General features: G+C 49.6%; 2 protein-coding genes across 2 annotated transcripts in view; one reads left to right on the forward strand and one right to left on the reverse strand.

Annotated features, from left to right (window-relative positions):
- CMTM4 (CKLF like MARVEL transmembrane domain containing 4) overlaps positions 1 to 24,676 on the reverse strand; it is a 72,541-nt gene that overhangs the window by 43,797 nt on the left and 4,068 nt on the right. The window lies entirely within an intron of this gene.
- On the forward strand, positions 17,790 to 19,037 carry LOC100342534 (large ribosomal subunit protein eL36). The gene has a single exon (XM_017342272.4). The coding sequence runs from the start codon at positions 18,445 to 18,447 to the stop codon at positions 18,979 to 18,981; it is 537 nt and encodes a 178-aa protein (XP_017197761.4). The 5' UTR covers positions 17,790 to 18,444; the 3' UTR covers positions 18,982 to 19,037.

A 24,676-nucleotide genomic window follows, 5' to 3' on the forward strand; every position in this document is an offset into this window, starting at 1 on the left:
TGGGCTACTGCAACCCACATGGGAGACCCGGATCGAGTTCCAGGCTGCTGGCTTTGACCTGTCCCAGCCCTGGCTGTTGCAGGCACTTGGGGTGAACCAACAAGTGGGAACACACACTCAGTCTCTCAAATATTGTTTAAAACTTTAAAGTTTATTTTGCTCCAAAAAACTTTGAAATACTTGCATAGGTTTTTTCATAACGTATATTTTCCATGAACTTTTTGAAGAATGGCGTGTCCTGGTATACAATTCTAAGTTCTTTAAATTTTATGATGGTTATAAGAAGACTTTATAATACTGTCTGGTGGGGTTTTAATGTATTTGACAACTAAAACAAGGGACCAATGTAACGGCAGGTCTTCTATATTTTATCTGAAGTAATAAAATATTAAAAGAAATAGACTGTAAAATGTTAATGCTAATTATGTATAATGTTAACTCCTAGAACATTTTTTTAAAAACTATATAAAGAGAAATTAGTCAAACTGAATAGTTGTTACAATGGAATAGTAGCAGATATTCAAAGAATCAAAAAAAAAGCAGAAAGGGGAAACAGAAATAAAACAGAGTGAACAAATAGGAAATAAATAATAAAATGGTAGGCCTAAATCCAAATATATTAATTAGATTAAATGTAAATGATCTAAAAACAGACCAATTAAAAATGGAAATCATGAGAAGAGATTAAAAAGACAGACCCAGGGTGGATGTCTGGCCAAGAAGCTAAGCCACAAATTAGGACTGCCACATTCCACAGTTGAGCCCTGGGTTCAATTCCAGCCCCAGCCCTGAAGTCCAGCTTCCTGGTGATGCAGACCACGTGAGGCAGCAGAGAAGGCTCGGGTAGCTGGGTTCCTGACACCCACCTGTGAGGCCTGGCTTGAGTCCTGCCTGGCCCAGCCCCAGTGCTTGTGGGTACCTGGCGGAGCAAACCAGCAGATGAGCTATAGCTCCCTAGCAGTCTCTGTCTTTCTGCCTCTCAAATTTTTAAAAATAATAAAAATAAAATTCCAGTCCCAGATGGTTTCATTGGCAAATTCTACCAATCTTCAAAAAAAGAAATGTTAATTCTACAAAATCTCTTCCAGAGAACAGAAGAGGAACAAAAACCTCCCACCTCATTTTAGGAGGCCAGCACTCCCTTGATAACAAAATCAGACAAAGGCGATTCAAGAAAAGAACGCTACAGACAATATTCCCCATGATCGCAGACATAAAACCCTCAACAAAGTAACTCGGAAACCAAATCCAGCAACGTATAAAAGGAATAGAACAGCACAACCAAGTGTGTTCTATCCCAGGAGCAGGAGGCCAGTGCAGTTTTCAAAAAGCAATAGATGTACCCCATCGTGTGAACAGCTCGAAGAAGAAAACGCACGCGGTTCTGCGCTGCTGCGGAAAAACATCTGACAAAACTGAGCACTCACTCACGATCACTGCTGTCACTGAGAACTCCCTCAGCTGGAGAAAGGACTAAGTCTACAGCTGCCGTCCCACTTGGCGTCCACTCTCACCACTCACTCAGCATCACACTGAAGTCCTAGCCGGTACAAATAACAGTAATGAATTAACGGCATCTGGATTGGAAAGGAAATAAAAATTGTCCTTATTTGCAGATGGCATGAATGTCTACGTAGATAATCCATAGGAATCCATAATAAAAAAAAAAAAAGCGCTCCTACCTATAAACGAGATGGCTAGATTGCAGGGTATGACATCAACACACAAAAATCAGTCCTGTTTCTGCCCTCTAACAATAAATGATCAGAAACCAAAGCTAAGAAAGTTACAATACTGCTGAAAGGAATGAAATACTTAGATAAAAAGCTCCCAAAACATGCACAGGATCTGCACACTCGAGACTACAAAACACTGAAGAAAGAAATCAAAGATGAGCTAAACAAGTGGACATGCTGTGTTCATGGATTGGAAAATTCAACACAGTGAAAATGTTAATTCTCTCCATATTAAACCTATAGGTTTAACACAATCCCAAAATTCTGGCAGTATTCCTTACAGAGACAAGCTGATTCTAAAATTTATATATACATATATATATATAAATTTTGATATATATATCAAAAGGAACTAAAACGGCTATGGTCTGAATGCTTTGGTCCCCTCCACAATTCACGTGTTGGAAACGTAGTCCCCAGAGCAGCAGTCCTGGGAGGTGGGGCCTCGTGGGGGTCTGCTCACAGGAGTGGGTTGGTTCTCTCCTGGGTTTTTTGGCCTCGTGAGGATGCACCTGGCCCCTCTGCCATGTGAGGATGCATCAAGAAAACCCTCACAGATGTGGGCACCTGATTCTTAGATTTCCAGGCCCCAGAACTGTGAGAGAATCTGTTTCTACTCTTTATAAATTAGTCTGTGGCATCATTAAAACAACACAAAATGGAATAAGACATGGCCCAGACAATTCTGAAAACTGGGTTGGGAGATTCATACTCCATGATTTTAAGAATTACTACAGGGATGGGTGTTTGACCCAGCAGTTACACTGCTGGTTGAGACTCCTGCATCCCATATTAAAGTTTCTAGGTTCAGTACCTGGCTCCAGCGCCTGGCTCCAGCTCCCTGCTGAGGCAGAGCCTGGAAGGCAGCAGTGATAGCTCAGGTAACTGGGTTCCTGCCACCCACGTGGGAACCCTGGATTGAGTTCCTGGCCTCCAGCTTTGGCCTTGGCCCAATACCCACTGTCGTGAGCATTTGGAGAGTGACGCGGGGTGGGAGCTCTATGTCTCTCTGCCTCTCGAGTATATCTTTTAAATCACTGTACGATGACAGTAATTGAGACAGTGTGATACTAACGCAAGAAAGGACACAGATTGGCCGGCGCTTCGGCTCACTAGGCTAATCCTCCGCCTTGCGGCGCCGGCACACCAGGTTCTAGTCCCTGTTGGGGCGCCGGATTCTGTCCCGGTTGCCCCTCTTCCAGGCCAGCTCTCTGCTGTGGCCAGGGAGTGCAGTGGAGGATGGCCCAAGTGTTTGGGCCCTGCACCCCATGGGAGACCAGGAGAAGCACCTGGCTCCTGCCATCGGAGTGGCGCGACACGCCAGCCACAGCATGCCAGCCGCGGCGGCCATTGGAGGGTGAACCAACGGCAAAAGGAAGACCTTTCTCTCTGTCTCTCTCACTGTCCACTCTGCCTGTCAAAAAAAAAAAAAAAAAAAAAAAGGACACAGATTAATGAAACAAAAGGGAGAGTCCAGAAGCAGACTCGGGCAGACACGGCCAGTTGCTGCCTGTGGAAAGGCAGCGCAGGGAAGAGGCATGGTCTCAAAGACAAACTGTGTGGGAGCTGCTCGTCAACTTGAATTTTTTACCTTGAATAAAAACCAGCTTCAAAGGAAGCATAGATCTAACTGTAAAACATAAAACTCTGAAGAAGAAGGGCCCAGCATTGTGGCATAGTGGGTAAAGCCGCTGCCTAAGACACTGGCATCACGTACGGGTGACAGTGTAGGTCCCGGCTGCTCCACTTCCAATCCAGCTCCCTGTTAATGTCCTGGGAAAAGCAGTGGAAGATGACCGAAGTGCTTGGGCTCCTGCACCCACATGGGAGACCCAGATAAAGCTCCTGGCTCCTGGCCTCAGCCTGGCCCAGCTCTGGCTGTTGTGGATGGAAGCTCTCTCTAATTCTGACTTTCAAATAAATAAATAAATCGAATTAAAAAAAAAAAAAACTCGTAGAAGAAAATGAGAGGGCAGGCACTGTGGCATAGCAGGTAAAGCCGTCACCTGCAGTGCCGGCATCCCATATGGGTGCTGGTTCAGGTCCCAGCTGCTCCACTTCCGATACAGCTCTCTGCTATGTCCTGAGAAAGCAGTAGAAAACGGCCCAAGCCCTTGGGCCCCTGCACGCACATGGGAAACCCAGAAGAAGCTCCTGGCTCCTGGCTCCAGATCAGCACAGCTCCAGCCATTGCAGCCATCTAGGGAGCGAAACAGCTAATGAAAGACTTCTCTCTCTTTCTCTGCCTCTCTGCCTCTCCTTCTGTTTGTAATTCTTTCAAATAAATAAATAAATCTAAAAAAAAAAAAAAAAAAAAAAAAAGCCAGTTCTACAAGACAGTGAAAAGTCAGAGCCTGAACTACCAGATGTGCAAGTCATGTATCTGTCAGAGATCTAGAATTCAAAGCATATAAAGCATTCTCAAACTTCAACAGTAAGCAAACAAACTGTCCAATAAAGAAATGACTTGGGGCTGGCACTGTGGCATAGAGGGTAAAGCCACCGCCTGCAGTGTCGGCATCCCATATGGGCACCCAGCTGCTCCTCTTCCGATCCAGCTCTCTTCTGTGGCCTGAAAAGCAGTAGAAAATGGCCCAAGTCCTTGGGCCCCTGCACCCATGTGGGAGACCCAGAAGAAGCTCCTGGCTTTGTGGCCAACTGGGGAGTGAACCAGCGGATGAAAGATCGATCTCTCTCTCTCTCTCTCTCTCTCTCTGTGTGTAATTCTGACTTTCAAATAAATAAGTCTTTAAAAAAAGAAAGAAATGACTTGAACTGAGATTTCATCTAAGAGAACACTATGTGGCAAATAAAATAAGCACAAGATGCTTGTATCATTAGCCGTTTAGGGAAATGCAAGTTGAAACCAGCTTGAGCTGCCACTACAGACAACACACACCCCAGCCAGGAGGCACGGCGGCAAGAACTTCATCCCTGAACACTGCTGGTGAGCGTGTAAATTGGTACAACCACTCTGGAACACAGGGCAGCTGTTTCTTACACAGCTAAATGTACGCTTACCCTAGGACCCAGCAATTCCACTCCTAGTGAAATAAAAACCTGTGTCCGCACAAAGCAGTGCACAAATGTCTACAGCAGCCCCATTCATCATCGCCAACAACCCGCCAACAAAGCAAATGCCCCTCAGCAGGTGACTGACTAAAGAAGCTGTGCTACGTAGCTACGATGTGGAAAACAACTCGGCAATAAGCAGGAACAAGCTAGCGACAAAGCACAGCAACGTGCCTGCATCTCACGCAGTCTGCTGAAAGATGGTCTCGGAAGCACATACCCTCTGACTGCATCCTGTGACATTCTGGAAGAGACAAAGTGGTTGCCAAGGGCTGGGGGCAGCCTGAAGACAATAGGGAAGCTTTGTAGGCTGTGAAACCGCTCTGCACCGTGACTGTGGTGCTGCTCCAGGAGTGTGTCCTCATGTGCGTTACGGTGCGTGGAGCAGACAGCAAAGCCAGTCAGCCAGGGCGTGCTGCCTTACAGAGCACGTGGAGACCACCAACACTCTGGGCAGGTGCTCAGCCCTCTGGAGCGCAATCTTCTGCCAGTTCTGTATGCTCTCGGAAAGAAAGCGGTGTGCATTACCACTTAGATCCTTTTTTTTTTTTTAATTTTTTGCTTATTTAATTTCAAACCATGATCTGACAGATTCTAAATTAGCTTTAGTTACTTCTTCCAGATTCAAAGTAGAGAAGAAAGCCTGCAATTGTGCCACTCAATCATGAAACAAAACAAAAATAATATAAAAATAATGTAAAGAAAGAGACCAATTTCTAAAAGCAAAGAGTGTGTGCACGTGTTCCCATTTGCCAGGAATGGAACCCCAAGTGCCCACAGGGGCTCCAGGCTGAAGTCAGGAGCCAGGAGCTCAATCCAAGACTTCCACATAGGTACCAGGAACCCAATTACTTGAGCCATCACCATTGCCTCCAAGGGTCCACCTTAGCAGGGAGCCAGAGTCAGGACCAGAGCCAAGTATCAAACCCAGGGACCCCAGTGTGGAACACAGGCATCTCGGCCAGCACATTAACCACTGCCTGCCCCCACAACATCCTGCTTTCAGGAGGGCACGCATGCAGGAACAAAGGTTGGAAGGACATACACACCATCATCAGCTGGCAGTTCTGACAGATGAGAATGCTGGTGGTTTTCACTTTTCCTTCTTTGTTTTATAAAACAACTGACACAAATACTTTGGCTTTTTTTTTTTTTTTAAGATTTATTTATTTATTGGAAAGTCAGAGTACACAGACAGAATGAGAGGTAGATAGAGGTCTTCCATCTGCTGGTTCACTCCCCAGTCAGCTGCAACAACCGGAGCTGTGACAATCCAAAGCCAGGAGCCAGGAGCTTCCTTCAGGTCTCCCAATCAGGTGCAGGGGCCCAAGGACTTGGGCCATCTTCTAACACTGTCCCAGGACATAGCAGAGAGCTGGATCGGAAGTGGGCAAGCCAGATCTCAAACTGGTGTCCATATGGGATGCCGGCACTTCAGGCCAGGGCGTTAACCTGCTGCGCCACAGCACCAGCCCCCATACAAATACTCTGATAATGAGAAAATAGCTTATCTCCATTTTGGAAGAAGGTATTCAAGTTTAAAACGAGACATTTCTATCACAGACAATTTACGAATGACTTGAACTGTGAGCTCTCGGGAAGCCTCCTGCAGGATCTGGTTCCCAGTAGACGCTTCACCAGACGCGTGCCCAGAGAAGGTGGAATGGAAGTGCCACAGGGCAAAGGTGGTCAGAGGGAAGGAGGTGGAGAGCGGTGGTGAAGAGGATGCTCCTGAGACGGACGAAGGCAGGGAGACCCAGAGGTGTAAAGAGAGGGGCAGCGCTGAAGCGAAGGCCGGCGATGGAGACCGATCCCTTCTAGAGCTGAGACTGCACCCTCCACCCCCTTCCCGGCTCGTCTCTTCCCGCTCCACCCTATCCCCACACCTAGGGAAGTGGCTCCAGGCTGTTCTCTGCACACAGTGTCATGTTCGGGACCCTGAGTACGCAGGAGGAGTGAGCACCTGACACATGGGCTCCAACCCACAGTCTGTGCTGGGAAAGGACCCCACACCCACCCGCAAATAGGGAGAGACAGGTGCTCTCTGGGTTTCAACTGCAGCCAGCCAATTAGCACCTGTCTGCTTTCCGTTGCTGTAACAAAATACCTGAGACAGGATAATGAATAAGAAGGTTATCTGGCTCATGGTTCGGGAGGCCGGGAGGTCTGAGAACTTGGCATTGGCATCTGATCAGCATCTGGTGAGGGTCTCCTTGCTGCGTAACAGGGCGGAGGATGTCACACAGGGAGAGTCAGCAGCTAGCCCAGGTCTCTCCTCCTCTTCTATAAAGCCACTAATGACACAGAAGGGGCATGGGAGGGTGGTACCTTATGGCCTTATCTAATCCTAATTAACCCCCAAAGGGTCCACCTTGGCCAGCGTTGTGACACAGAGAGTTAAGTCACCACTACGGCACAAGCATCCAATATGAGCAGTGGGTCAAGTTCTGGCTGCCTCACTTCTGGTCCAGCTCCACCATCCAGCATGGGAAGGCAGCTAAAGACTGCTCAAATCCCGGGGCGCCTGCACCCATGTGGAAGACCCAGAAGAAATCCCGGCTCCTGGCTTTGTCCTGACCCAACCCCAGCTGTTGCAGCCATTTGGAGAGTGAATCAGCGGATGGAAGTTCTCTCTCTCTTTGTAACTCTATCTTTCAAATAAATAAATCTTTTTTTTTAAAGGCTCCTCCTCAAAACATCATTAACACATGAGTTTGAGATTAATTTCCAATATATCAACTACTGCGGGAACAGATTCAACAGCAGACACAGCAAACAGACCAATGACATTTTAAATATTTTAAACACAGACGTCATCAACACACACTTACAAAGTTATATAGACATATACACACTCGAGGGCACTTCAAACGGTTCATAGAAAATGCACTTAGAAGTTTATTTTGGTGCAAAAAAAAAAAACCACCTTTGAAATCCATGCATACAAGGAGTCTTCAAACAGTTGTCACAAACAGAATTACAGAAAAACAATGCACAGATTTCAGAAGGCTGCGACTTGGTTCAAGCATTATTTTTTGATTCCCCTGACAGTCTGCTGACAGAAAACACCTTAACACACGTGCTGCTGCTTCCCGGCCAGACGCTGCTGTCTTGTGCAGCTGCTGACAGTGAAACGTGGCCTCTTAGTAAGGCTTCCTTACAGCAAGAGATTGGGTTTCCCGCAGCTAACAAGGGATGCGGTGAACCCTGCCTTGCAGCCCACACACCTGGAAACAAACGCAACCAATCAAGGCCCACGGGTTCCTGAGAACATGCCCATCCCTGCTCTGGTCTGCAGCTTCCACTGGGGCCCTGGACTCGGCTACCCTGACTCACCCCGGCCTTCTTTCTGGGCAAGGATGGCTGGTCCTCAGCTGATACGGACCCAGGGCCATGTGCTGCCCTCCACAGCGGGGCCATGGCCCGTGAGCACCACCAGGCAGTTTTTATCCCATGTCCTCGGGAAGAAGGCGGGCAGTGCTCACGCTGTCTGGCCAGACAGGCCTCCAAGGCAGAAGCTGGCCCAGCCTCGGGGTAGAGCCGAGGAGGCCAAGCCCTCCGTCAGTGAGATGGGATCAGGATCTGGTCAGCACTGAAGGACAAGGGCTGCCCTTGACACGGCAGCTAGAGGACAAAGCCAGTCCTGACTCACGAGGCCCGACTGTGGGGCCCTTCCAGGGACTCTCAAACACCTGGTTTACCAGTGAATCCTGCAGTAAGCCCAGAGGTACCCACACAGAAGGGACCAAGGCGGTGAGCATGGGCAGGGTCTGGGAGCAGCCGGCCCGTCCTGCGCACACCCAGACACGAGAGCGTGGCTCCCACCCGGCTATCTGTGCCCAGCTCCACCATCACGCTCAGCTACACTGGACTTCCGTTCTGACACTCACCTGGGCTGTGAGTTTCCACAAATAGGAGCTCTCGCTGAATGGGGGCAGCAAGTTACCTGATACCGCCTATTCATTTGGTCATTCGGTATACATCATCATTCACAAGAGGTCTTCAACAAGTGCATGGAAAATACATGTATATGACAAAAAAAATAGCCTGGATTACAAATTTTAAGCACCAAAATAAATAGCTTTTTAAAAATTATTTTATTTGAAAGGCACAGAGACAGAGAACTCTTCCATCTACTGATTCACTTCCCAAATATCCATAACAGCCAGGGCTAAACCAAGCAGAAGCCAAGAGCCAGGAACTCAGTCCAGATCTCCCATGTGGGTGACAGGGACCCAATCAAATACTTGAGCCATCATCTGCTGCCTCCCAGGGTGCACAGTATCAGGAAGCTGGAAGCAGAACGGGGACTTCGACCTAGGGATTTCAGTGTTGTGGGCATCCCAAGTGACAACTGCTGCACCAAACACCCACCTCTACACTTATCTTTTAATTTCATTTCCTGCAAACTTTTAAAAAGTTTATTATTTGAAAATTTTTCATTTTATTTGAAAGGCAGAGAGAGCTCTTTCATTCACTGGCTCAATCCCCAAATGCCCACAACAGCCAGGGCTGGGTCAGACCAAAGCCAGGAGCCCAGAACTCAATCTAGTTCTCCCACACTTGAGCCATCACCTGAGTGTTTCCAGGGAACACATTAGCAGAAGCTGGAATCAGACGCCGAGGCTGGACTCAACCCAGGCATCCCAAGTGGCCTCTTAATTTCTGGAACAAACACCTGCTCCCTCCACAAGCTCTCTGAAGTGCTGCTGCATATACATATGTATATTATGTAATAAGAACATACACAACACTGGAAGGCTCTGCATGTGCTGATTGATCCAAAATAATCTGCTTAAAATACTATATATGGAAAATAATTATAGTTTACATGCTTATTTCTAAGTCATGTCTCTAAAGCAAGTCTCCCAATTAAATAATCAAGACCTTTGTGTCAGTTAAAAACAGGTCTCACTCTGGGTGGGAACTTAGCTTTTCCTGAGGATAGCATATTTAAATTGGCACCCTGGCTGGGCTGATGAATTGGGAATAGGCAACCCTTCCTCCCAGTGGACACTGCCCGATGCCAGGGCACACAGGTTGGCAAGCAGAGCAGGCAAGCTGGGGCTCAGCCTCCATCGCTCTCTAAGCTGAGCCCGCTGTGCAGGGCACAGTCTGCCCAACTGTACCAGGTGGACTTGAATAATAAGAGATTTATTTATACCAGGATGTTGGGGACTTTCTTTGCATTACTGAACCAATCTGGCTAAATCCTGTATTTGACAGGTCTTGATGATCTATGTGTTAAGTATTAAGGAGTTTCCAGCTGTAAACAGCTAGAATTTTTTTTTTTTTTTTTTTTGACAGGCAGAGTGGATAGTGAGAGAGAGAGACAGAGAGAAAGGTCTTCCTTTGCCATTGGTTCACCCTCCAATGGCTGCCACAGCTGGCACGCTGCGGCAGGCACACCGTGCTGATTCAAAGGCAGGAGCCAGGTGCTTCTCCTGGTCTCCCATGGGGTGCAGGGCCCAAGCACTTGGGCCATCCTCCACTGCCTTCCCGGGCCACAGCAGAGAGCTGGCCTGGAAGAGGGGCAACCAGGAAAGAATCTGGCGCCCCAACAGGGACTAGAACCCGGTGTGCCGGCGCCGCTAGGTGGAGGATTAGCCTATTGAGCCGCGGCACCGGCCTAGAATTTTTAATATACTTTTTTCTTGCTTATTTTCTTTGTTAGAAAGGCAGAGAGAAAGAGTGGGAGAGTGGAGGAGGGAGGGAAAGATCTCATCAGCATGAACTTGGATGAGCTGGCAAGTGCTTAGCAAGTGGTCTAGGGTTCACCACCACAGACACGACACTGAACAGAAGAAAACTGGGTCTTAGCCATGCCGATATTTAAAAATTTATTAAAGTAGAACCTGAGCATTGCTCATTACCCAAATCTGTCTGGACAGCCAGCGCAGAGAGTGAGGGGCACATGTAATGCAAGTGCTTCACCTGAGCACATCACAAGACATCAGTCGGAGCAAGGCAGGACCCCTGAGATGGTCGGGGCAGGACCAGGAAGGAGTGAGTGGACACAGGCCCCCGGCCCCCTCACTCCCAGGATGCCCCTAGCTGAGCGAGGGCTGGGGTGGCCATGCAGCGGCCGTCCTACATGGATGTCCTGGTGTGGGGGCACCCGACCATGCCGCGGCAGCAGAGAGGTACACAGACAGAACTGCAACAGAGCAAAGAGGGCACCAGAACTTGACCCAGTGAGGCGACACACCAGCAGCTACATCGACCAAGGCTTCCCACGGCCAGGCTGCACGCTGGGCATGTTCCACTCCACCTCGTCTTGTGCTACGGCAACAGGTGGTCCCCTGCCCTGCACTCCTTATCATTCTCACCTGATTCCCGCTCTCAGAAGCCAGGCTGAGGCCTAATGGGCCAGGTCCTGAGCACAAGTGATCAAGACCTACTTTTCTGAAGAGAAGTGACCAAGGAGGAGAAAAACAACAGGGACATCTGGAATGTGGGGCGGGGGTCCTAAAGGACCCTGATCCCCGCAGCCCTGACACACACCATTCATGCTGCAGGAGGAGAGGGGAGAGAGAGGAGGGAACAAATGAAATCAGGAAGGTCTGGCATGCAAGGCTGGGGTATGACCCAGGCAGCCAGCCCTCCCCATAGAGCCCCCATCTCCAGATACATTGTGAACATCTCGTGAAATGGGCCATGAAGATCACCCAGTATCTCCAACAGCAAGGCAGGCCCGGTTACAAAGTAACTTTCCAAGTTACCTGATCCCCTGGAATGTGGGCCTTTCCTTTGAGCCACTCTGCAGCCCTGAAGTCCTCCGTAGCTAACAGCTAAGCAAACGATCCTTGTCTGAGGTGCGAGAATCTGACACTCCTTTCAGGAGTGCGCCTGTGGATCCGCCCTTTGCATAGTCCCTTGAACAGGTGTAACATCTCACTGGTTCCCTCATTAGTTAATAAAGATCTTTTATATTTATCTGAGAGTTCATTCATGAACCTGTCTTTACAAAAATGATCCTTTGGCCGGCGCCATGGTTCACTAGGCTAATCCTCCACCTGCGGCGCCGGTACCCCAGGTTCTAGTCCCGGTTGCTCCTCTTCCAGTCCAGCTCTCTGCTGTGGCCCAGGAGTGCAGCGGAGGATGGCCCAAGTGCTTGGGCCCTGCACCTGCATCGGAGACCAGGAGGAAGCGCCTGGCTCCTGGCTTTGGATTGGCACAGCGCACCAGCTGTGGCAGTCATTGGGGGGGTGAACCAACGGAAGGAAGACCTTTCTCTGTCTCTCTCTCTTACTGTCTAACTCTGCCTGTAAAAAAAAAATAATAAATCCTTTAATACCCACAAACTCAAGTCCAAAAGGTTGCTAACGCTATGTGTCAGCTGCTCTCAGAAGGGAAAACAAGATTCCCAGGTCAACAGTTCTCCCACCCGCAGATGCTCTGAACTAGCGGGTGGACAGGAGGATGACCAGGTCTGCCCTCTACCAGCCAGCCTGGTCTCCAGCTTCCCCACAACTTGCAATGGCTCTGATTTCAGCAGTTCTTAAATTATACAGATAATCCAAAGAGCTAGGAGAAGAGGACCTGCAGGGGCCTCCCTTTAAAATGAAAGAATCTGGCCGGCGTGACCCAGAAATCGCACAAGGATAGGGCACCAGAAGGGCTCCCTTCAGGCAGTGGACCCCTGGGGAGCAGGGCCAGCAGGAGGTGGACACGGACCTGTGGTGTTGACGAGGGGTGCTCTCTGCCTTGTGGGTGCAGAAAGTAGCTTGCACCAAGCCCAGGTGTGTCTTGGAAGGGGGCGGCACAGCTGCCCATTTTCACCAGCCAGCTATTGATCTCCATACGCCCGTTTGTCCGTCCGTGAAATGAGCACATCCACAGTATCTGCCTTGCGCGTATGCCAAGGGCATTATCAGTGTTAGCATCATCATCATTTTAAACATTTATTTATTTATTTATTTTCATTTTATTTGAAAGGCACACAGATAGTTGGAGACAGATCTTCCATCTACTACTCCCAAAATACCTGCAACAGACAGGGCTGGGTCAGGTCAAAGCCAGGAGCCTGGAATTCCATCCAGGTCTCCCATGTGGGTGCCAGGGACCCAAGCACTTGGTCATCACTCACTCCTCCCAGGATATGCATTAGTAGGAAGCTGGACTGGAGGTGGAGTAGCCAGGACTTGATCCAGGCACCCCAATACAGGATATGGGTGTCTCAAGCAGTGACTTTACCCACTGTGCCAAATGCTCACCCTAACTTTACTAGCATTTTTTTTTAAGATTTATTTATTTACTTCAAAGTCAGAGTTACAGAGAGTGAGAGAAATCTTCCATCAGCTGGCTCAATCCCCAGATGGCTGCAACAGCCAGGGCTGGGCCACGACGAAGCCAAGAGTTTCATCCGAGTCTCCCACATGGGTGGTAAGGGCCTAAACACTTGGGCCATCTTCTGCTACTTTTCCCAGGCCATTAGTAGGGAGCTGGATTGGAAGTGGAACAACCAGGACATGAAGTGGCTTCCATATGGAATGCCAGCATCACAGGCGGTGGCCTTACCTGCTATGCCAAAGCACTAGCCCCATTAGCATTTTTTAAAATTGAAATGTGAATTTAATGGGGGGCCAGCCCCGTGGCTCACTTGGTTAATCCTCCGCCTGTGGCACCGGCATCCCATATGGGCGCCAGGTTCTAGTCTCGGCTGCTCCTCTTCCAGTCCAGCTCTCTGCTGTGGCCTGGGAGTGCAGTGGAGGATGGCCCAAGTGCTTGGGCCCTGCACCCCATGGGAGACCAGGAGAAGCACCTGGCTCCTGGCTTCAGATCGGCATAGCTCTGACTGTAGCGGCCATTTTGGGGGTGAACCAACGGAAGGAAGACCTTTCTCTCTGTCTCTCTCTCTCACTGTCTAACTCTATCTGTCAAATAAATAGGAAATAAAGAAATCATAAAGAAATGTGAATTTAATCAATTGCTAAATAAAAACATAAAATGTAACTGCCACCCTGAATGCTCTCCCATTTGCCACGTCCTTCCCATCCCCTCTTCCTCCACCTGACTCATACCTGACTCATTCCAAGTCCCTTACCAGGTCCAGCCGCCACAGTCTGGCCCTTCTAAAAGCCATTCCTCTGGCCGCCTAACCCAGAACACGTGAGCCACATGCAATTACAGATTTTCCAGTAGCCATATTTTTAAAAGAACAGAAATAAGTAGAATTAGTTTTATAGGATATTTAATTTAACCCAATATACCCAAAGCATTATTATTTCAATGTATAATATGAAATATTGAGAAGTTTTACATTTTTTCCCATTAAATCCTTGGAAGCAGGCATGCATTTTACACTTACACACATCACAGTTCATACTAGCCACACCTCAGTGCTCAGCGGCCACAGCTCGTTAGCCTAACAAACCAGGCCCTCCCTAGCCTGAGCGCTCCTCGGTCCATCCAGTGCATCGAACCACCGGCCCTGCCCACCTTCCCACACTGTGCCTGGTGGGCCACACCTGACTCGCCTCCCTCCCCCCAGATCCTGGGCCTGCCCTGACTCCCTGCACCGGGGGGGGGGGGGGGGGGGGGGGGGGGGGGATCTCTGAGCCACAGGACACAGCACTCCTTATTCCAGGCACTCGCCACTCAACCTGTCACGTCAACGTGCCACCCCTGACACAAGGCCACAGGTGCTCCCCTGCCCATTGTCTCCAGGCCTCTCCGAGGGTACTTCAGAAAGTTTATGGAAAATGTGAATAAAAAAAAAATCTTGAAATCCATGCATAGTTCTTTTTCATAATACTCATGTTTCATTAACTTTGTTAAGATCCCTTGCATTCATGGGTCTCTTTTTTATTTTTATTTATTTTTTTTTTTTTTGATCCAAATGAACTTACCTTTTAATTCCATTATCCATGAGCTTTTCGGAGTACATGCATAGGACAGCATGTCCTATGCATAGTGCGTGTGTACATTTGTCCACCCCAAACCCTCAACCACAGGAGGACTGTGGGCTCCTTGGAGGCAGGGATATTTGTCCTGCTTATTATTTGCCTAACAGCAGCTGGCCCGGTCTCTGCACTCAAGAAAGGTGTGGATTTTTTAAAGAGAGGCAGCGATGTTAGCTCTGCAGCTGCTCAGCCGACTGGCGATGGCAGCTCGTGCAGGCTCAGGGTGTGGCCCGAGCGTGAGAGGGGACGAGCGGGGGCAGCAGCAGCACTGCAAGGCCCACTGCTCCTGCTCTTGTTTTGTTTTTCTTCTCTTTTTTTCCACTGGCACAGAAATCTTTTAGCCTTAAACTGTTTTTCATAGCGGGGCTGGAATAAACGGGAAACCACAAAAATGAAGGCTTCCACTGCGCCCGTCATCGAATGGCAGGGGTGATAAAGCGACCGTCCAGGACCAGCACGACTCCACCAAACCCTGAGCGTCTGAAGTGTTCACAACTCGCTTGATTCCCAAGCTTGACCAGCCCTGTGAGACTCGCAGAGACCAGCTCTGGATCCCAGTGCTACCTCTGCGAGCTGCCCAGCCTCCACCCCTCTGCAGGCCTCATGGGACTGCTGTCTAACTGTAATCAACACGTCCCAGCCAGGGCTTTCTTCAAGCGGGCAGCATCTCTCCTCCTCAAAGCACATGGTGGCAGCAGGGGAACAGTGCAGCAGGTTCATCCTCCGCCTGCAGCGCCGGCATCCCACATGGGCGCCAGTTCTAGTCCCAACTGCTCTTCTTCCCACCCAGCTCTCTGCTGTGGCCTGGGAAAGCAGTGGAAGATGGCCCAAGTCCTTGGACCTCTGCGCTCACGTGGAAGACCTGGAAGAAGCTCCTGGCTCCTGGCTTCAGATCGGCGCAGTTCCGGCCATTGCAGCCATTTGGAGAGTGAACCAACGGAAGAAAGACCTTTCTTTCTGACTCTCCCTCTCAAATAAATAATAAACAAAACCTTAAAAAAAAAAAAAAAAAGACATGGGGTGGCTGACCCGAGCCATGCGGCCCTGACCCATTCAGCTGACAGCCGACAGTTTCGGTAATCATTACAGAAGCCCTGGTTTTCATTTTACACGTTTCTAAGCAAAAAGCTTGGCAAAGCCTCTTACGGTTTCCCCCACTCGTACAAAAATCTGTCTCCTAAGCAAAAGCTCCTGTATCCTAGTAGCAGTACTCTTTTAAAAACTTAAAGTTAAAAAAAGAAAAAAGTAATTATAGTGGCATTTTATTTCCATTCTTTCTCCCCAGTACTTTCCACTAAGAACAGAGGCCGGCGCTTTATTTATTTATACATATGTTAGTTCTCCTTTAAGGACTCCATGCTTTCAAACTACTTGGACTTACAAATTCTGTTAAGTAATAATCCAGTATTTCTTCCTATCTCTCATTAAACCAACATCTATCATCCACTATTCATCTTTGTGAGCACTGGCTTAGACGCTGCGAACGCAGCTGCAGACTTCTCCCGCCCCTCGGTCAGGTGTAAATGCCCAGGGGAGGGGTCGGGTCCTACTGCAGACCTGGTGGCCAGCGAGGGGCTCTTGGGAGCAGGAACTGGAACAGAGCCAGCAGAGCATTCTAGGGGAAGGGCTGAGGGATGGGAGAACCAACCCCGAGTGCAAAGACCGAGGCGGGGGCGAGTTAGTCAAGATGTTCAGTGACGCTTCTGAACGTCACGAGACAACCAGGACTGTAACATTCCAGCCAAAGGTGAGAAATGCGCCCTGCTCGGCTCACTGTGGCTTTTGCTGGACTTTCTGACACACCATTAGTTCCCAGCCCCTCTTTCTGACTCCGAATCCCCGACTGCCACCTTAGATCTCTCTAGGGAATCCCACTCTGAAAGCCAGCGAAAGGCCCCCCGAAATCTTACACAAAGGCAACCAGGCCACGCCGGAGGCTGAGCCAGCCTTCAGGGGAGACTGCTTTCATGCAAGATCCCCCTCTATCAAGAAGTGAAACTGCCCAAAAACAGAGTAATTTACCAGTATGAAAGGAGCAGAACCTTCTCCCGGAGGAGGCGTCCCCTTCTGAGACCTGTGCCCTTCTTCTCTTCCTTCCCCTCTAGCCAGTGCCACCCCACCCCTGCACCCCGGACCACCTTGCACAGAGTCCAGTGTGCCTTGTCCTCTGTCACCCACACGACTGAGGCTGTCCCCCGGCAGGGTGTGCCCTTACCCACTTCCAGCAGCCTCAAGTCCCATTTGCTAAGGAACCCAAATCCTGCCTCCTCGCACCCTTTTTACTTCCCCCGCCTTCCAAATAAAATCACGAGGACACACAGTGAACGGATGGGTGCCTATGAATCACTTTCGTGTCAGTGCTTGGAATACTTCATATTTTTAAAATTTATTTGACAGGTAGAGTTATAGACAGTGAGAGAGAGAGACAGAGAGAAAGGTCTTCCCTCGTTAGTTCACTCCCCAAATGGCTGCCACGGCCAGCACTGCGCCGATCCAAAGCCAGGAGCCAGGTGCTTCTTCCTGGTCTCCCATGGGGTGCAGGGCCCAAGCACTTGGGCCATCCTCCACTGCCCTCCCGGGCCACAGCAGAGAGCTGGACTGGAAGAGGAGCAGCCGGGACTAGAACCCAGTGCCCATATGGGATGCCGGCACCGCAGGTGGAGGATTAACCTAGTGAGCCACGGCACATCCCTGGAATACTTCATATTTCAAACGGTGCTTTTTTTTTTTTTAAAGATTGCTTTCTTTATTTGAAAGGCAGAGTTACACAGAGAGAAGGACAGGCAGTGCGGGGTGGGAGGGGTGGTTTTCTATCCACTGGCTCACTCCCCAAATGGCCACAACAGCCGGAGCTGCGCTGATCCGAAGCCAGGAGCTTCTTCTAGGTCTCCCACGTGAGTGCAGGAGCCCAAGGACTTGAGCCATCTTCTACTGCTTTCCCAGGCCACAGCAGAGAGCTGGATTGCAAGTAGAGCAGGCGGGTCTCGAACTGGCACCCATACGGGATGCCAGCATAGCAGGCAGCAGCTTTACCCGCTACGCCAGAGCCAGCCCCCGACTTTTTTTTTTTTTTTTTTTTTTTTTTTTTTTTTTTTTTTTTTTTAAACTGAGGACACAGTCTGATGAGGCAGCACAGACAATAGGGACTGTCCAGGACAATTTATTACCTATGGTCACAGCCCTTCTGACTAACTATGCTACTCCCTAACAAATAGTCCTGTTTTCCAAAGAACTCTGACCCCACTAAAGGTACTGGGGCTAGTCCCAGGAACAAGGATAGAGGCGGCCATGCCATTGAAGGTCAACAAGCTGGCCTTTCCAGTTGTTTATTCAACCACTCAGGGAGGACCCGTGGGGAGCGGGGTGGGGGCACTCAGCCCAGGCTGCTCGGTGCTTACAGGGATGGCCCCCACATGTGGGGCAGCTAAGGTACATCCAGCACTGCTTCTGACACGCAGCGGGCATCTGTCTTGTGTGGTTACTGCTGCTGTGTCACAACACCTGAGGCTGGGTAACTCACAAAGAAAAGGAGTTTTCTTTGGGCTCAGGGTTCTGGATGCTGACAAGCCCGAGATCAGTTTCTGGTGAGGGCCTCCTGCTGCTTCAACCCACGGGTGCACTGACGACAAAGCACAGGCGCCACAAGGGGCAGTGCTGCTGCAGTACCTGATCCAGCCCTGCTAGCGCAGGTGGGAAGAAGGCACCCACCCGTGCACCAGGGCTCTGCCTCCATGATGCAAACACCCCCACCAGGCCCCACCTCCCCGCAGTGCCGCACCAAGGAACCCAGCAGCATTCATTCAGCACCTCCGGAACCCTGTCAGTCCTCAGCGTCTTCTGGATCCCTGTGGCCTAGGAAAGGCTCGCATCAATCTCCAGTTAAGAAAAAGTTTCTCCAGAGTTCCGTGCGGCGCCGTTCCTTCCGCCCCGGCCGCCATCGGAAAGCTGCAGCCACGGCCCTGCGCTACCCCATGGCCGTGGGCCTCAACAAAGGCCACAAGGTGACCAAGAACGTGAGCAAGCCGAGGCACAGCCGCCGGCGCGGGCGCCTCACCAAGCACACCAAGTTCGTGCGGGACATGATCCGGGAGGTGTGCGGCTTCGCCCCCTACGAGCGCCGCGCCATGGAGCTGCTCAAGGTCTCCAAGGACAAACGGGCGCTCAAGTTCATCAAGAAGAGGGTGGGCACGCACATCCGCGCCAAGAGGAAGCGCGAGGAGCTGAGCAGCGTGCTGGCCGCCATGCGCAAGGCGGCCGCCAAGGACTGAGCCCCGCCCGCCCCCAATAAAAGAGTGCGCGGAAAAAAAAAGAAAGAAAAGAAAAAGTTTCTCCAGAACTATCAAAAAGGAATTAGTCTGGGCCTGCAGTCCAGGAAGAGCCACAGGACTTGCAGAGGTCACTGTTTCCCAGGTGATTGCCGCTGCGGGTCAGCACCTGTTCGAGCCCCGGCTGCTCCACTTCCAATCCGGCTCTCTGCTATGGCCTGGGAAAGCAGCAGAAGATGGCCCAGGTCCTTGGGTCCCTGCACCCACGTGGGAGACCCAGAAGAAGCTCCTGGCTCCTGGCTTCGGATCAGCGCAGCTCCAGCTGTTTCAGCCATTTGGGGAGTGAACCAGTGGATGGAAGACCTTTCTCTCTCTTTCTCTCTGCCTCTCCTTCTCTCTCTGTGTAAATCTTTTAAAAATGTTTAACCAAAAAATAATTCAAAAGAAGAATCGGGCTTATTCTTGAAGACACTTATCTGATGCAGTCTTCCCAACAGCAAATAGTTGGAAGCCATGATCTTGGACTTGGCCCCAGGGCATCTCACAGGCCTTTGGAAAGAAAAATCCCCAGTTCTTCTTGAGTCTCACACTAGATGATTTCCCCCTCATTTCCTTTAATGTTGCAACATTTAAATCAATAAACAAAATAGGAGTATATTTCTTTCAAGTGGAAGATGTTTTCCACCAGCATCAAGAAATTTACTGAGCACCTGCTAACATGCAGAATGTCTGCTATGTTTTTAAACAGGAAAATGTACTGAAAATAATTTTATCCTTCAAGTTTGCTCAAGAGGTCTGTAGTATCTAAGTCATTCTCCCCAGGGCTCTCCCAGTTATAAAGGGAAGCAGTAAAAGTTTAAATAAAGATGATGGTCAGTATATTAGCTTGAAGGCTAATCTATATGAAGGTAGAACTGGTAACAGCATTTTAGTAATTTTTAAATAGGAGGTCCTTGCGTGTAGTATAAAATTCAAAAGGTGTGAAGAGTTTCACAGTGACAAATGTCTCCCTGTCCCCTGGCCTCCCCCTTCTCCAATTTGTATCATTCCAGGGACATTCTATGCCTCTGAGGGGCTATAACATACTACCTTAGACCAGGCAATTTATAAACAACACATCTATTGCTCAGGGTGTTGGAGGCTGAGAGGCCCAAGATCAAGGTGTCAGCGAATTCTGCAAAGGGCCTGCTCTGTGCAGATGGCACTTCCAGGTGACCTCACGCGGCAAAGGGGCAAGGCTGCTCCCCCCACCTCTCTGGGAGGGCCCTGATCCCTTGCCTGCTCAACAGGACCCATCTCTTAACACTTTCACACTGAGCATTAGTTCCTAACACATGAATTTGGTGGGAATGGTGGCAACAACATTCACACCACAGCCACCTCCAAACTCACAGGTGTGAGGATTTGGTGAGAAAAACTGAGCTGAGGACTTTACTGCAGGCTCATTGGGACAGGTAAGGCAGTACCATCATCGTCCTCAGCTTACAGGAGATGAGATGTGCTTGGGACCTTTGGTGAACAACCATCTTGCCTAAAGTCTCATGGCCGAGACACCTGCCTCGACCGACCGACCGACCGACCACACACACACACACACACACACACAGCTCTATCCTAAGCAAGGGCCAGTCCCTGTCCTGTTGTTCCCTCTGCTGGGAGCACTCTTCCCAAAAGCATCCTTTCACCTGGCTAACTTGGCTTTTTCTACACAAATTTTGGAATCACTTTACACAAAATCTTGTGAGGAGGCTGGGATGGTGTTCAACCTATAAAGATCATTTGCGGAGAATGGATATTTTATTTTTAAAGATTTATTTTATTTATTTGAAAGATAGAGTTACAGAGAGAGGTAGAACCAGAGAAAGAGAGGTCTTCCATCTGCTGGTTCACTCCCCCAAATGACCGCAACGGCCAGAGCTAAGCTGATCAGAAGCCAGGAGCCAGGAACTTCTTCCAGGTCTCACACATGGGTGCAAGGGCCCAAGGACTTGCACCATCTTCTACTGCTTTCCCAGGCCACAGCAGAGAGCTGGATCAGAAGTGGAGCAGCAGGTAAGCGAACCAGTGCCCATATGGGATGTCGGCGCTGTAGGCCGCAGCTTTAACCCACTGTACCACAGCGCCAGTCCTGAGAATGGATATTTTAACTACACTGAGTTTTCCAATCCAGGAACACCGTATATGTGCCCATTTACTTAGACTGTGTTTGATTTCTTTCCTTAGTCTTTGTAGTTTCCAGTGTGCAGATCCTGTACATGTTCTGTAGACATATACCCAAGAGTTCCATTATTTTCAAAACGATTGCAAATAATATTGATTTTTTTACTTCAATTTCCAATGATTTTCTGCTACAGAAATACATTTGATTTTCATGTGCTGACCTTGTATCCTGCAAACTTGCTAACTTATTAGTTCTATTTTATAAATTCCTATGGGATCATCTACATAGACAATCATACCATCTGCAAACAGACAATTGTATTTCTTCAATTTGAATGTCTTTGATTATTTATTTTATTTGCACTTGCTGGGACTAGCACTTTGCATATGAGTGGTGACAGCAAACAGCCTTGCCTGTCCCTGTTTTAGGGGAAAGCACTCACTCTTTCCCAGCTGTCTATGTTCTGTAGACGTCCTTTTGTTAGGTAGGAAGTCAGTTATGAGCTTATGTGTGTGTGACAGAAAGGCCTAAAGAGAAGACATCTATGTCCAGCATATGCATCTGCTGACAATGTTTCAGGGGCAGCCTGGTATTTGCATCCTGCCCTGCCCCCTTCTACCTGATCACCTGCCAGGTGGAGGTCCCTGCCCCTTCTGCCAGACAAATCTTCCACAATCTCCCAGGTGCAGCCCAGTATCTGCATTTCAAACACCCTGCTCCGGATCCCCATTCTCTAGGGCGTCCTGCTCACCCTTCCTCTGAACCCAGGATGGCGCCAGCTAGGCTTCCTCCTGTCTGATACCTTCAAGGGAAAACTATAGGAACTTCTTAATATTTACAGCCATAAAATCCTTTGTTTCAGGAGGAGATGTGTGAAGACAAAGACCCATCTCCTTTAAGGAGCTCCTTTAAGGAGCTGCGCGCTCAGCCCTCTGCCTCTATGCTGAGTCGCCCGCCTGGTATGGCCAGGTGTCATCTCTCCACCCAACCATGTAACCTCGTTCCTTCCCCCCACCCCAGTCCAAGTGACTGGGCACCCTCCCAGGTCCTGTCTGGAGGGGTGCCCATCCATCCTTACGGATGTCCCTTCCCTAATAAACCTTGCTATTTTACCTCCCACTACTCTCTGTCTCACGCCTGAATTTCTCCGGTAACACTTTCTTGGTTGAGGATGTCCTCTGCCAGGTCTGCTGACAGCATTTATCATGAGTGCTGAATTTTGTCAAATGTTTTCTCTGCATCAATGGACTTACCTGTGTTTTCTTCCTTCTTCAAGCTATTCATAGGATGTACTACATATACTCATTTTTGAAAACTGCACCAGCCTCTTTCTTGTTCCAGGGATAAATCACAATTGGCTGTGGTGTGTTACTCTTTTTGCTATTGCTGGATTTGATTTCCTAGTTACTTTGTTGAGAATCTTGTGTCTGCCTTCATGGGTAATATTGTCTGTGGTATTCTCTTCCCCAGCTATTTGTCTGGTTTTGTAAAACAGCACATGGGCCAGCATCGTGGCACAGAGGGTTACGCTGCAGCCAGCAACACCAGCATCCCATATGAGAGCACCAGTTCGAGTCCCAGCTACTCTACTTCCATCCAGCTGCCTGCTGATGTGCCTGGGAAAACAGAAGATAGTCCAAGGACTTGGGTCTCTGCCACCCACATGGGAGACCGGCTGGTGGTGCAGGCCCCTGGCCCGGCCCTGGCCACTGCGGCCATTTGGGAAATAAACCAGCAGATGTAGAGGACTCTGTAACTCCGCCTTTCAAATAAAATAAATCAATCTTTAAAACAACAACAACAACAAGCCAATATTCATGTGGTTTTTGGAGGACGTGGATAACTGTACTATTTTTAATCATCATAAAAACTTAAGACTAGTTTTTTGTTGTTGTTGTTGTTGTTTTTTGACAGGCAGAGTGGACAGTGAGAGAGAGAGAGACAGAGAGAAAGGTCTTCCTTTGCCGTTGGTTCACCCTCCAATGGCCGCCGCGGCCGGCACGCTGTGGCCGGCGCACCGCGCTGATCCGATGGCAGGAGCCAGGTGCTTCTCCTGATCTCCCGTGGGGTGCAGGGCCCAAGCACTTGGGCCATCCTCCACTGCACTCCCTGGCCACAGCAGAGGGCTGGCCTGGAAGAGGAGCAACTGGGACAGAATCCGGCACCCCGACCGGGACTAGAACCTGGTGTGCCGGCGCCACAAGGCAGAGGATTAGCCTAGTGAGCCGCGGCACCGGCTAAAAAATAAAGACTAGTTTTAACTTTGCTTTCCTGCTAGAATTTGATTCCAAGTCCTTGATCAGGAAGGCAACTCCTAAAGATAGCGATCTAAAGCAGAGGTGGGGAAGACGGCCAAAGGTCACCTGGATATTTAATTCCACCTAAACCTCAGCTTGCAACAGATTTATTGACTTTCAAGTCCCACCTGCCTCAGGCGAAGGATCTTCTGTTCTTAGCAGGGCGCAGCGCCCTTCAGGGTCGGGCAAGGTACAGTCTGCGTTTGCGGGGCGGAGCCTTGCCTGCTCTTTTGGCCAGGTCTTCAGAAGCAAGAAACCAGGTCTGTCCTAACCGACCTTCGGGTGAACCCGCCCCTCCTACCCTGCTGGGGGATGTGGGGCTGATACACTGCGGGCTGTGCCGGGCCAGCCCTTTATCAAGGCTGCTGCTTCGTAAATGTGACTGATTCCCAGGTTGTGTCTACTTTTTATCTATCATTTATTTCCCGACTGGACTTTAGTAAAAACCCAGTTTTCTAAGGCCCCAGCGAGCAGGAACCAGTCGGAGTTGTGTAGACTGCCTTGAGGTGAAAAGCTGTCAAATAAGATATGCCATCACCCAACCCCAAAATGCAAATACTCAGATTTGCCTTTGACACACCTAAGAAAGCACCTATCAAACATTAGTTCATATAATTCCTGAAATGCTCAATTAGTCACTACGCCCACCTTCTGCTACCGAGGAAGCCACAGCCGGGGTTAGGGTGTTTGTAGCCTACCCCTGCCTAAGAAGGATTCTAGACAAACCACTGCAAAAGGTCAGCTTGGCATGGGAGAGGATTGAAAACAGGATCTGAAGCGACCAGGGGCCCGTGCAGGGTCTTCGAGGAACTGAAATGCCTTTGAGAGGGCCCATGCCCTCACTCCTGGAAGGGGGTGAGCTGTCAGGTGGGCCAGCTCAGCACTAAACAGGACCTCCCACCTCCAAACAGCACCCCTCGTCTCCCTCTCTCTCCAGCATCGACAAATTCACGCCCGAGACACTGGGCTGCTTCCGGATCCCAGCAAAATCCTTGACCTGCAAGTGCCCGGCACTGCTCTGCAGAACTTAAATCCACATGTTCAGGAGGTGGCGAAGAGCTGATCTGAAACCAGACTGCCGGGGTTCAAAGCCCAGCTCCTCCATGCCTGGCCCCGGGACCTTGAGTGACTCAGCACCTCCGGGCTTCAATTTCCTCATCCGTAAAACACGGACGACTACGGTGGAGAGTGAGCCTGCACGACACCTCCTGCTATTACCGGTCAGCCTTGTCCACTCCAG

This window comes from Oryctolagus cuniculus, chromosome 18 (genome assembly GCF_051225735.1).
Source record: "Oryctolagus cuniculus isolate XC-2025 breed Fujian yellow rabbit chromosome 18, ASM5122573v1, whole genome shotgun sequence".
Classification (NCBI taxonomy): Eukaryota; Metazoa; Chordata; class Mammalia; order Lagomorpha; family Leporidae; genus Oryctolagus; species Oryctolagus cuniculus.

Bases quoted from the DNA above. Each gene is read 5' to 3' on its own strand.
- LOC100342534 (XM_017342272.4), top strand. From the start codon at position 18,445: ATGATGCAAACACCCCCACCAGGCCCCACCTCCCCGCAGTGCCGCACC.